Raw genomic sequence first — 13,619 nt, forward strand, 5'->3', positions numbered from 1 at the left:
AAAAAAAACACTTTTCAGAAGTAGGACATTTCTCTTCTGTAAATCATTTTTGAATACTCTTAGGCAATATTGTAATAATTTGAGACACTAGATTTCTGATTATCATGAGCTATAAGCCATAATCTTGGTCTAATATTTAAATTTAAGTGTAATAAATATACAACATATGAAAGTTAACCTTTTTGAATCAAATTTTGAAGAAAAATGAACTTTCTTCACAAATGTTTTTGAGATGCCCCTGTATGGTTAATTTGGGAAATGAATGGGGAATTAATTGATTCGTGGCACTTAGTAAAGTAACATACTTTATACTTTGGGGGTTTCAAATATTATCAAGTCAAAACGCTCACGTCCAAGTGAAGTCACGAGTCGTTGGTGAATCTGAGTCGAGTCTATGTCGAGTCATAACCACACTGACAGGAGATGCCTGTCCTCTTTCGCTTCCCTAAAATGACAAATATTTCCCCTCACTTCAAAAAGAAAAAACTCATCCTTTTGTTTTGGAATGTTTTTAAAGACACTAGTTTAAAGGGAATCTGTTAAAGAGGTCCAATTCCTGTTAATGTCTAAAAGATCGGAAAATAAAATTAAAAATGAGCTGACTCCATGAAGGTATAAACTAAAGAGCTGTTTTAATATGAACTGTTTGAGGACAAATCATCTCAGAGCAGCTGGACACAAAACTGCTACATAGAAACAAACACATTGTGTTAATAATTGAACACAGATCTGTTACAAAATAAATATCTGTTCATGTTCTGCTCAGCTGTCTGCATGAACGCTGAGTTGGCACTTGAATGGTTCCCACTATGAGGAAAGAGAGAAAACATTGACAGTCTGTCTTCATCAGCTGAAAGACAAAGAGTGAATAAAAATACTGCTGGATCAAAAAATGTGATTTTATGTTTTCCCTCCAAGCATATGAAGTAAATTTATGAAGAAGGACAAAACTGAAAGTCTGTAAGCAAACAAATGTGAGATGTTGTCATGTTGAGGTTTGTCCAGAGGATGGAGCTAAAAGAGCGTTTATGCTGCGTTCGCATCCTATTGGATGGATGGTAGAGATGGAAAAGATTCACATGTTTACTGACTGTAAATTATACAACAGTAAAAAAGAGCACTAACAATACTGCCATATTCAATTCAGCCTATTCTTTTTAGGTGTACTAATTTTGAACCACAGATTTTGGCTGACATGAGGCGCCCGTGTTAGTTTTTTCCAGGCACTTTTTCTGTGTTATTAAGCTCCAAATTATACATAACTAAGCTTTCAAAAAAATCTGACTACAAATTAGAAAGTCCCCCACAATGTGAACGCAGCCTAATCCTCTGCACAGTCAGCGTTTAGCAGCTCTCAGACTCCATTGTAACGCTGGGTTCAACATCCATCAGGCTAAACTGGACTTTGTAAGATTTATCTGAACTGGCTTCCAACACTGCTTTGGGCTTAATGCTAAATAGTATTGTGCTAATTATAGCTCATTTGCATGCCAGCACTTAGGAGAGCTGGGTACCGTTTGAAACTTAGGATACTGCTCTACTGCTCTAACCCTTGTTTTTGAAATGATTCAAGCCAATTTGCTCAGGTTTCAAAAAGCTGATTTCGGTCTCTCATCTGGTGGATAAAAACTGTGTTCAGTTTCACAGCTTCCTTCAATGGAACACTTCACGACTTCAACACACACTTCTCTGTTGGTGTTTAGACGAATTGCACCTTTTCATCTAAAATATAGCTCTAGAGTAGACTTCAACCCGAGCTGTTTTCTGTTTCTGCTGGATGTGACAGGAAACAGAAACAAGGGGACAGTGAGGACACTGACCGATGGCAGCGCTGACAGGATGTCTCTTTGCTCTGGTTAACAGGCCTTTAGCTTCAAGAGGGTTTCTGCTGAGCGCAGGTAAGTCCGTCAGTAGAAGAGGAGGAGTAGCGTCCTTCGTCTTCGTCCTTCTCCTCTTCTTCCTCTTTGTGTTTCTCTTTAGGTTCTTCCACCAGCACCTTCAGACGGCTCAGGTGATGCAGAGCTCTGAGGATTGAAACATTCATTGAATATAATTCTTAACTCCAGTCTACAGCCATGCTAGTGACTTTGTGAGGTTGCACAAAGGCAGAACAGTTAAGTCAAGCTTAACATCCGCATGCTAATATGCTCACAACGATGGTAGAAGGCTGATGTTTAGCTGGAATCATTTTTATCGTGTTCACCATCTAAGGGGCCGTTCTCAGTTCTCGTGCGTGCGTTTGCAATCATCTTGTTCTTTTATACTCGCTGCTCTGTAGAAGAATGCCTTTATGTGCAGGTGCATGGTGCATGTTCTTCTTTGATGTGTCATTTCAAAGTTACACCGCCAACTACTGGCCTGGCATGCATACTACAGCATTTTTAGTTGTTTATGCGGATCCATGTACATGAGGATCATTTTCACAATGTTATCATCTGAATGCAAACTTTTTTTTAAAACTCAAAGGAACAATTTCTCTGTTTTTAGTAGGCCATAATTATCTAAGCGTGGCCTTAGTTTATCAGTGCAGCTGGAACACAACAAAATATAGCGGAGGCTATACAGAAGTTTGGTGCTAATCCGTTTGAAATATGTCGAGATATATTTAGAAGTGACAACATCACAGAAACTCTCTCTGATGTTAATCCCAATGTGTGATGTGTTCAGTGTCAGTTACCTCTGTAGTGACGGTCCAGCAGGAAAACTCTCCAGCTCTGCCTCACCCTCAGGCCTCTGCAACACAAACACAACTCTGTTTGACCTGAGGCTCTTAAACCTTCCCGCCATAACACAGAGATAGGTTCATTTCTCACAGCACAGGTGAATGTTGACAGCAGAGTTTCAATGTGTGTTCAACAACTCTGTGTGAATGATGAACGCATGAAATAAGCCATATTCAGAGTGTGTTTAATCTCAAACACAAGCTATATTTTTCCATTAGCGCTTAGTGAGCACACTTGTACTAAGGCTGGTGAGCAGTGCTGGTTCAGACCTGTGCGACTGCAGCCTCCTCTGTCTGCAGCCCGTCAAGTTTTGGAGCTGCTGATGCCTGCTGTCGTCTCTGTATCTCTGCCTCCACCGCCTGCAGTCTGAACAGCATCTGTTTCAGAGCCTCCACTGGACCAGGCTGCTTAAGGACTCCGTCTCCATCTGATCTCCAAGCCTGTAACAGCAGACAGAAGGGGGCGCTGTCAGGGGATTACTGAGTAGTGGAGCACCATTTCATTAGCTGAACCTTGATATCAGTCGATATTCCCCTTGTTTACTGCCACTGACCCATCTAAAAATAAGATGACACTGATGGCAGTGGCCGATGTTTGTCTTTTGTGTTGCATCAATGTTGCGCCAGCTGTGGACTCGGAGAAGAGGCCACTTGCTAGATGCGACTCTGGCATGATGTAAGAGGGCAACAGGTGCTATTCTCATGTGTGGTTTGTTTTCAAATAAAATTTAAAGAAAATGACGGTTGTGTATAAGTATTACACAGGATCTTGGAGAAAGATCAGCAACACAGTTTGTGTGAGACATGTTTCTTTCTTTGCAGAGGCCTCATTCCAGAAAAGAGATTGCAATCAGCACTGGCACAAGAACCTCTGTGCTCCATGCACCAGCAGGGACAGCAGGTGGCTTGAGAGATGAGAAGACGGGCTTTGAAACAGCATCTAGCAATGTTTGCACCAAGCCCACCACAAAGTGCTCCAGGCTCTAAAGCAAAATTTACACAGTGGCCAAAAGTAGAATTACACCGTCCGGGTCAGTACGTGATGTCCACGGGCCCAGAAAGAACTTTTCCCATTGACTTACATTGAGAAAGAGGCGTCTGTAAATCAGTTAATAATTTTCAGTGAGCGTCAAAACTCCAACGAAATGACTTGTAACGCTATCTAGATTTAAGCCATCCAGTTCGATAACATTTGCAAAGTCTAAAAGAGACGCAAAATTGCATTTTTTAGACCACCATTCAAGCTAGTGAAGTGCTAAACTAGAGGTCAGTTGCTCCATTGGCGGAAGCTCCCTGCTGTATCCAGATGTTCTTAATACATCCATGGGTTGCACCAAAAGTAATGTGGCAATTTGCCGCTTTGTTAGCTTGCAGGTTGCAGTAGTATTAACCATAATATCTAGAAAAAACTTACAACACGGCTGAGCTATTCCAGTTTCCATGTGATGTGCCAAACTGTTTGTAGATTTGTGATTTGGTAGTTTTCTGTTGGCATATCTGACTCTCAAGTTTTTGGGGCCATCTTTGTAAAACTTGAAGTTTGCCTTTTTCAACAATTTGCCACCGCATCTGTCAAAGGTGGTCAAACTGCTAAGAGTCACAAAACTTGGCATTACTAATTTTAAAGGTTCTTGATATAATTAATTTTGATGCCTGATAAACTAGTTGGATTCCTTTTTCTTAATTTATGGGCTACTCGAGATTTTTGGGATAGTTGTATGAAAAATGGAGGACATGAATAATGATTTGGACATTGATTACCGTGGCAATGATCAAAGCTTCATGCCTGCAGGTCAGCCTGACTACATTTAACACCCAGCTGAGGTCTCCATTTAATGATCCACTGTTTGTATATCTGAACACAAAATTGTACACAAAACATGGATTATGCTACTGCACAGGCTAACCATGGCCCTGCAGCTTTATTTAAAGTCTGGAAAAGAGAAAAAATGTCAAGCTCTCCTAGAGGTGGTGATGTGTGGACCTTTTCAACCGCAGAAAATAAACCACCCTAAGCTTAACAGGCATCAAATTTGGGCACTGCTAAGGAGGTGGCACTAGATGTAAATAATACAACAAGCTAGTTTGACACAAGGAAGTGGAGAGAGTGGGACTTTGTGTGTCTTTGGGGCATGTCGGCAGGAGTGTGTTACTAGGTAAGTGTTTTACCTGAGCTCTTCTGTCAGTGAGGGTCTCTGTGGCCCCCCCACCTGTGGCCGCTGCTGCTGAGTCCCTGCAGGTTTAATTCCATCACATATCATTCAGAGTGTTTAGTCGTAGTACATCAGAATTGAGAATGGAGGGGGTGTAAGTAAGTCTTACCTAAAGAATGGACAACAGTGAGAGGAAGAGCAGCGCAGCAGCTCCTCAGTGCTCACTGGACTGACAGCTTCTTCAGCAACAAGCAGCTTTTCAGAAAATGTTACTGCTGCAAACAGACACATTAGGTGGAGATGGGATGGAGAACAAACTACAAGCAAACCTTTCTAGCAACCTGTTTGTGATTTATGCTGTCTGAGCTGAGTGTGTGCTCATTTAGTGCCACCTGTGTCTTTGTATCATGAACATTAGCTTTGCTGTTTACAACTACAGGAGGGGAAACTGAGAATTCTCATCTTTGTGTTGAGTCCTGGTCTCACCTGAAGGTGCAGCACTGTCTGCTCCTCCATAACTTTGAGACAGACGGTTCAACACCTGATCCGCCTTCTGGATCAGAGACTCAATCCTGTTGTCTGTCAGGAGGAAAACATAAACATAATTATGGGTCTATAAAACCCATTTCATGTAGTTTAACAACAGTGTGTCTTTTTACCTCTGAGCGGAGTTTCCATGACGTCAGAGCTGTTCCTCTCTGCAGCGAGGAGAGAAATCTGTTCAGCAAACTGAAGCCTCAGATCTCTGACAGTCTGCCAGCTGTCAACCTGATAACAAACAAACACATGCACACATGCACGCACGCACACACACACACACACACACACACACACACAGATAGTCTCTTTAATATCTGGACAAACATTGAAAGATCATTCTTGACCCTGGGAAAAGTATGCGTGGCAAAATAATTGTCTCAAACGTACTTCCTTGTCATTTCAGTCAGTACATTTATGCATTCGAAAAATTTCGAAATACTGTGTGAGTCCAACTAAAACTAGACTTGTTAACATGTTAGTCTGACTGAAATCTGACTAACACACCCAGATAATCTGATTGGAAGTTGAGCTATTCCTTCATGTAAACACCTTAGGCAAACTTTAACTAGACTAGGTGTTTTGCGTGTGCTCCTCATGGAGGCGCTGGCCTCCCTCTGTGTTTACGGATATGGACGGTTCATCACTTATGAGGGAGGAAGGATTGCTGCAAAAGGGGTCATGCAGTTTAGAAAAATGTAAGCGCTGAGGAGGGACTTGTGTTTTTAATTTCAGCACAGGTGAGGGACATACAATGTGAAAAGGTAGCATTTTAGATTTATTTGAAATAAAAAAGTCCTAAAAAAATCAATATCAGCTAAAGTGTACACTATATTTGAATACTTGCTCCTCTTTTTCTGAATCAGAAAACTGTAAAACCCATTTTCTGGTCTCAGGACCATTCTGCCATCCTTTTTCAGCTCAGATAGAGTTCATCAGACAGCATGAGCTGCTGGCTGATCACACTCAAAGCTCCAAAGCAGTTTGATTGGCTTCTCTCACCTGTGAAGGGGTTTGGTCAGGATCATCGTCCTCCAGCTCTGCCACCCAGGACGGAGCTCTGTGTCTGGGAGCTGACAGAGAAACACAGAATAACTTGTTGAAGCTGAGTAATATTCAACATCAGACTCTTTTATCAATTTATCTAGGTAATATTATGGTTTGTGGAGAAAACAAACTGTTTTTAATGATGATTTTATACTTGCATTAGACTGTTAGTTGAGCCCTTTGTCCTTATTTCTTGTTACACCTGTCAGGACTTTCTATTCTAGCACAGCTCATATGCAGTTAAGAAGATGAATTTACTTTACAGACATGTAATGTCATAAACAGATTGTGGGAAAATTCAATAAATGAAATCACTAAAATCTTTGGCACCTTCATACCAAAAACACACTGTGTTTACTTTTAGGGAAAATACCAGAAGAAATCGAAAGGAAAGAATCAAATTTACTTTTAATGATAAGGGTAGCAAAACTGGTTTAAAATGACAACTTATTATATCATCATATCAATCATAAATGTGAATAAAATATATATAACAAAATAGTTTGTTATTATGCATATCTATATATTTATTCTTATTTGTCTGTTAACCATTTTTTGAACATTATTGACTTTGTTTACTCAACTAAAATAAAGCTAAAAAAAGAAAAGATAATTTACTACCCACAATTCACAGTAATTAAAAAAATACATTCTTAATTTCAATCAGGAGACAAAAGCAGCTTTTCATTTCAGCCCTAAACAGTTCAAAATGTTTTTCAAACAAGCTTCAAAGAACCCAAAAATATCCAGACTCATGTCAACATCTGGATCTGAATAACTGGGTAGAAAGATGGTGGTAAGTTTTGTTTCTGTGGACTTTGAATGAAGTGTGTTGGAGAGACTAAAGAAGGAACATTGTAGAGAACACGCTAAGCAGCGGTGAGGACCAGCCTGCAGTGAGCTGCCATGCAATAACTGCAAAAAACTGCAGCTGCTACTCTAAGCTGTGTCTGTTTGATTCTGCAGCAAAATGCAGCCAAATTAAAAATTGGGCATCGTTTCACTTTTAGCAGAAAATTGCAGCCAGAGAGCACCAGCAGCTGAGTCCTGTGACTTGACCTGCAACATGCTGACCTATGAACTTCCTCCTGCCTGAAACACATTAACACACCTCCCTGCCACAGAAAAATTTAATTATTGCAGTGAGCTGATCTCGGCTGCTGCTGGGTGTTTTCGGTGCAATATACATGTGATATGTGTCATGGAGGAAATTAAACCGTGGAATCTGGCAGTGTTTGTGCTGTGCAGGCAGGTTTAATACCGTGGTCATCCCACAGCTCAGACTCTGCTGGCAGCGGCAGCTGGCTGAGATCACAGCGTTGTATCCAGGCTGGGTACTTCAGGTCCGGCACGCTGGTGATTCCAGAACAGTCCATGTCAGTCTTGTTACTGGTGAGCCAGTGAGGGAGGTGGAGGGACGAAGACGGCTCGGCCCACTCTGACCCTGCTGCTCTGTGTGCAGACTGCTGTGGACAGAAAGAGGGAACAGAGACTTTCACTACCATCTGACTCAGAGTCAGATCCAAAAACACTCAGTTTGTTTCCATGATGTTAGAAAAAGTTGAAATATTGTGTTTTTGATGTAACGATGTCAAGTTCTGATCAGTAAGGGCTGTTTCACAGCAAGCTAAAACGGCAAAAATATCCTAAATATAACAAAGGCTACTTTTAACCTGATATAGATATTTGAACATGGCTTAAACTAATCACGTAATACCCCAAAGTTATTGTAAATAAACAGTTATGATTGTGATTCCATTCCTTCCAACAATAGATGGATTCTCCCCTGCTGCTTGTATACTGGGACAGGGACAGTAGTCGAATTAAATGGCCTAATCGAGCTGTAACTGCAGCTCCACTAAACTGTGCATGAACATGTACTGACTGATAAAAATGTATAGTCACCCTGTAGCAGCTGACTGAGGGGATGTCAATATCTGGATTCAACACGGCTGCCTCGGGTCTTTCTCTGCACCTGGAGAAGAAGAGATAGTCATAAAATGTAAAATATGATGTAGACTTTCTAAAGAATAGAGCAAAGATCATGAGACAAAGAAGAGCAAACAGCATGAACCGGGAGCTCCTGTGCGTCCTGGTTGGATGAGAGTGGTGGTGGTTCAGTCGGGGGGCAGGAAGGCTGCTGCTGAGTCTGTCCCAGGTTCTGGGTGCTGGTCTAGATGAGGAGGTGCAGCGCTGGGAGGCTCCAGACTGAGACAGGAGGCCTGGATGAGCAGATGGGACGAGTCAAGAATTGAGACACACAGACTGACATAAGGCCTGGGGACTGAGGGGAAGATATGGCCGATGTATTTAAAGACATTTGATGAAGGCGGAGGCGGGTGTGACATGTTTAACCCTTTGAAGCCTGAGCTAAGTTGTTTGATTTTGTTCTAAAACATGGGGAGCAACTTGACAAGAAATGGCCCAAAAGTTAGCAAATAATTATTAAAAAAGTTCTTTTCTGTAGCATAATTTGAAATATAATATTATCATAATCAGAATTATTTTTTGGGACATTTTTATTATTATTATTTTTTGATTTTTTTAAAATTATCTTTCCTTTTAAAAAAATGTTTATGTAGTTTTCTTGTGACCTTTTACTAATTTCTTGCAACTTTTGGAACATTTCTTGCCAAGTTGGTCATTTCAAGAAATCAAAACAATTTGCTAGGCCTTCAAAAAGCTTGTGAAAGGCATCTGAACGCAGCACAAAAAAACTGATGTTGATCCAGGTTTCAAAGGGTTAAAAACTTCAGATGAAGGTATAGGTGTGAGTGTGTTTCTGAACCTTGGATGAAGGCGGATGTGTGAGTGATAGGCATCGAGCCGTCGTAGGGGATAGACAGCAGCTCGTCTGTTGTCATGGAGAGTCTGTCTCGGTTGCTGCGGTGATGAAGGGAGCTGACGGGGAGGTTCAGGAAGTCCAGCTCCCTGTCCGTCAAACGCTCCCTGAGAACTGGTAGACAAAAGCACATAAAGGCAATAATATAAATAGAAACTGATACAGATTTTCATGAAACTACTTAATGAATGTGGTGACCTACCATCTTTGTTTCTGAGTGTGCTCACTCGGGGTCTGCTTGGAGTGGAAGGAAGACCGTGCGGCAGAACCAGCCCTCCTGTTAACGACTCGCTGTTCGGACGACTCCTCTCAAAGTCTGCAATGTAGGCATCCAGCGCCGCCGAGGCGGAGTCATAGTCCTGCAATCAGTCGATCAACAAACATGGGTGATTTATTTTTGTAAGCCCAGCCAGCAGCTTGTCTTGAAATTTATACCTGACATTTACGGTGGCCATGAGGGTCAAAACACTACATTTTCTCAAACATTTCTCAAAACACTACAACATTAACCCAACCAGTACATACAGAAAACAAAATGGCATTTCCCAAAAAACTAAAACATTTCCCAAAACAAAACAAGTTGAGGTGTTTCTGAAATGGTGTGGTGTTTTGACCCTAAGGGGCCACTATAGATATCAGAAAGCAACACCTGAATCCTGGAGGAGTCCCTGCAGAGAGTTTTAATTCTGAAGCAGTTGGAGTCATTTTAACTTGAAGCACAGAAAGGATTCAGAAAAAAAATTGCTCAAAGATTTCCTGATTTAAAGAAAAACATATATGCTTATAAAATAAAATAAAAAGGTTTCTTCCACATACTGAGGAGGGGCAGGGGAAGGATCAGTTATGTAGCTCCTATGGCTCACCATTGTTTTAGTGTATTACTCAAAGTTATAGTGTTAAAAAGACTATCTAAAATAATATAGCCTATAATACAGCATATGATATAAAATATCTAATATTAACATTTCATTAAAAAAAAGAGGGAAGAGTGGAGAGAAATGGAAGAAATATTAAAAACATAAGCAAATAAAAATATAAATATAAATACAGAATAGATCAATACAAAATATAAATAATTTAGAACAGAATTATGTGAGTTGCTCAAGTAAAAAAAAAATGTGATAAAATCATTAAAATGTACTAAAACACACTTGGGTTTGTAATAAAACCACAAGTATCAAACCATAAAATACTAAGGCTTTGGGTATGGTTTAGAAAGGGGGAACACATATTGACGGGGGAAGCAGTCTTTGACTGTAGTCAATAGAAGCAGAGTGAACCTTGTGTCTGTATCTGAAGGTGGTGTTGTGTTTCGGAGTCAGCAGGCTGCTCCTCAGGTGACCTGAGCTCGACAGCAGGGAGGTCACCGTTGACTCAGGAGACAGAAATTCACCAACCAGGGACTCCATGCTGAAAAAAAACAACAATCAGGACATTCTGATGTTATACACAAATCACAAAGGCAATCCTGTAAGGGGTGTGTTTAAAATCGAAATGCATGGGTTTTTTCCACACGCAACATTTATAAAGCATAACATAAACATAACTAAACACAAGCAAATTGGAGATATATAGGGCCACAATATGGTGACTTTATCTATAGCCCCGAGTGATCAAAACTTACAACAAGGGACATTCCTGATCAGGTCAGACAGGCTGATGGGCAACAGATTTCTGTGTAGCTATACAGCTAGCATTAGCATCGAGAAGCATCTCTGTGATTTTAGCATTATTTATTTGGATGTTTGGATTGAAATTTAGACACAAAGTGGTATGCTAGCTAACCATAAACTGACAGCCACTCAGAGTAGGTCACGGTGTGTTATCAAGTGATTTGGGCCCGTTTGTTTGTGTATCAGTGTCGAGTTCATGTTGTTTTTATGTTAGAAAAACTTACTAACGTTCGTTTGCTAACTTAGCTTTAGCCTAGCCAGTAACTAACGTTAGCTAACGCTAGCTTCCTCAAAAAGGACCAAGATAGAAGCAAAGCAAACAATAACGTTACCGGAAAAAGACTAAACTAAAACCAGAAAATAGAAACAATAACTTTAATCGTTTCACGTGACGGAAATGTACCGTTAGTGTATATAAATGTTTATAAGACCTCCACAACTTTGCTAACTTTATTTACAAAATCTCAAAAGTTCACTTAGCAGCGCTGCGAGGCTAAAACAGGAATATGAATGTTTCTCTCAGACCCGAGATTCTACATCAAATGATAATAATTCACTTACATTTTTACTCCATAATGTTTCCTTCTTCCTTCAGTGATCTGTATTTCGTGTCCAGCTCTTTGTTTACATTGACAGTTCAAGTAGAAAATTCAAGACTCCCGGGGAACGTCAAAGCTAACTCAGTTAGCTGGTCTGGAATCAGTTTATCACAGAGGGCTTCCGCCAGAGACGTCACGGCCAAACACCATCCACATATCCGGCAATAAAGTATGTTAATATTTATCATCGGAGACACTCGCGGCTCTTACAGCAAGCGTACATGACGGACTTTTAACGTTACGATCTTCAAGAGCTTTCGAAGGATGTTCAGTTTCAACAGAGGTGACAGGTTAACTATTGCCCCCCATGGTATAGTATGGAAACATCATATGGGGAACAGAAAATAAAATTGAAATTGCATTAAAACGCATTATATTTCATGTATCTGACTCATACCGAATTAAAGAATGCTATTTACCGGATGAGAAAACAATAATATGTCTTGTTCTCAAACCAGTTTTATTTTCCAAACAGCACGCAAACTTTAGATTTTCATTTTTTAAAGAGAGCTTTGGCATGTGCAGAATCAAATCATTTTCCAAAGATGCCTTACAGAATACGACACAGAGCTGTGGTGTGACACACTGCTGTCAGCCAAGAGAGAATCATTTTGTTAACTGGAAAGCCATCCAGGAACTTTTAAGTGACACTGAGTAAAAATCCCACTTTTCCATGTTAAATGAAGAGCCACACTTTTTTGTTCCATCGTTTGATACATTTTGCTTTTGAAAAGTTACTTTTATTTTGAGTAGAGTTTTAGCCAAAACATGATCTTTGTGCTTAAACGGAACCACCCGTTCACAGCATTGTTGAAAGGTAAAGTTTCAAAGTATCCACTCCATGTACAAATGTAACATATATATGGGTTGCAGAAAGGTACAATTGCAATATATTCTCTGACAAATGGGTTGCTGCATTTCAACTTGAGAAATTGTTGTTTTGTAATTGTTTCTCTCCTTTGTCTGGCCATAATTTGGCACTATTGTTTATTATTATTATTATTATTATTATTATTATTATTATTATTATTATGATTACAGTACAGTAGCATCTTTCTCTTGCCACTCCTTTCAGGATTAGATTTGACCTAAAATGTTGCATTTATCATCTTTGGTATAATTGTAACCACTTTCTACATTTTTTTGTTGTGCTGCTGTGTGTACTTTGTTAATTTCTTCCTGCTGCTCTTTATAATAATAATAATAATAATAATAATTACTATTATTATTATTATTATTATTGTTATTATTGTCCAGGCGTCTGGGCTGCCTCTGGATCATAAAACCTTCACTCTCATCTTTCACACCTCCACCTCTCGTCTCAACACTTCACAGCATCACTGTTATCAGTATTAGAATCAGAATCGGGTTTTAATGTACACTTACATATACAAGAAATTTGACTTGGTGTCAAACTGTTTACACAGAGGGGAAAAAAGTAATTTTTAAATAGAATAAAATATAAAAGCAATATAAAAATATAAAATGAAAAATAGAATATACAGAACACAGAACATACAAAAAGTGCAATGGAGAATCAATCAATGGCCATGGCTAGTCTCAGCACCTCCTCCCACTCCCTCCCGCTCCTCTCTCATCCCTGCAGTTTCCCTCTGTCTCATTAAACTCCATGGTGATGCTGTCACCATCTGTTTCCTTCCTTGCTCCTGTCACAGTTTGTGAGGAACTGCAAGAGTACCCAGACCTATACAGACATCTGTTGATGTCACTACCAAGCGTTCCCTCAAAACACCCACTCCTATCACCATGAAGTCCCAATCCAAAGTCAAAGCCATTTAATCAATTTAAGCCTCACACAACAATTCAAACCATCCGCCATGATGACCACTTCCGCCACCCAAGGTCACTCCCTCCAGTGTTGATGAGTGCTGCAGGCCCCTTTAACTAACCGAGAGCCTGTGACGTCACTCGTAGATTGAAACAGAGCAGTATGAGGTGAAAAAAAGGAGGAGTGATCACTCTGTCTTATATTCATGCATCAAGAACACACGAGACACTATCACTGGAATTACACCCATCAGAGCA

The 13,619-nt window shown here is 40.1% G+C and overlaps 1 protein-coding gene across 6 annotated transcripts; it reads right to left on the bottom strand.

The window, feature by feature from the left end:
* Nucleotides 1-609: 609 nt before the first annotated feature.
* c20h18orf54 (chromosome 20 C18orf54 homolog) lies at nt 610-11,840 on the bottom strand. 6 transcript variants are annotated; one of them, XM_042509853.1, is made up of 15 exons: nt 11,536-11,840; nt 10,582-10,711; nt 9,504-9,660; nt 9,248-9,415; nt 8,534-8,681; nt 8,365-8,434; nt 7,721-7,922; nt 6,415-6,485; nt 5,535-5,643; nt 5,362-5,454; nt 5,045-5,150; nt 4,892-4,955; nt 2,993-3,163; nt 2,678-2,733; nt 610-2,024 (listed from the first exon to the last, which is right to left on the bottom strand). In XM_042509853.1, exons 2-15 carry the CDS (start codon nt 10,708-10,710, stop codon nt 1,874-1,876), a joined length of 1,695 nt encoding a protein of 564 aa, XP_042365787.1. In that variant the 5' UTR covers nt 10,711; nt 11,536-11,840; the 3' UTR covers nt 610-1,873. The 6 variants fall into 6 exon arrangements, with proteins under 6 accessions (XP_042365787.1, XP_042365788.1, XP_042365786.1 ...); XM_042509854.1 differs by having other exon boundaries at nt 5,045-5,147; nt 7,721-7,925; XM_042509852.1 differs by having other exon boundaries at nt 7,721-7,925.
* Nucleotides 11,841-13,619: the final 1,779 nt, after the last annotated feature.

Source organism: Plectropomus leopardus, chromosome 20 (genome assembly GCF_008729295.1).
Source record: "Plectropomus leopardus isolate mb chromosome 20, YSFRI_Pleo_2.0, whole genome shotgun sequence".
Lineage (NCBI taxonomy): Eukaryota > Metazoa > Chordata > Actinopteri > Perciformes > Serranidae > Plectropomus > Plectropomus leopardus.

Bases quoted from the DNA above. Each gene is read 5' to 3' on its own strand.
- c20h18orf54 (XM_042509848.1), bottom strand. From the start codon at position 10,710: ATGGAGTCCCTGGTTGGTGAATTTCTGTCTCCTGAGTCAACGGTGACC. The intron at 7,926-8,364 runs GTGACTATACAT...TTCTGTCCACAG, and splicing joins CCTCAGTCAGCTGCTACAGG to CAGTCTGCACACAGAGCAGC. The intron at 5,644-6,414 runs GTGAGAGAAGCC...GTTTGTTATCAG, and splicing joins CTGACCAAACCCCTTCACAG to GTTGACAGCTGGCAGACTGT.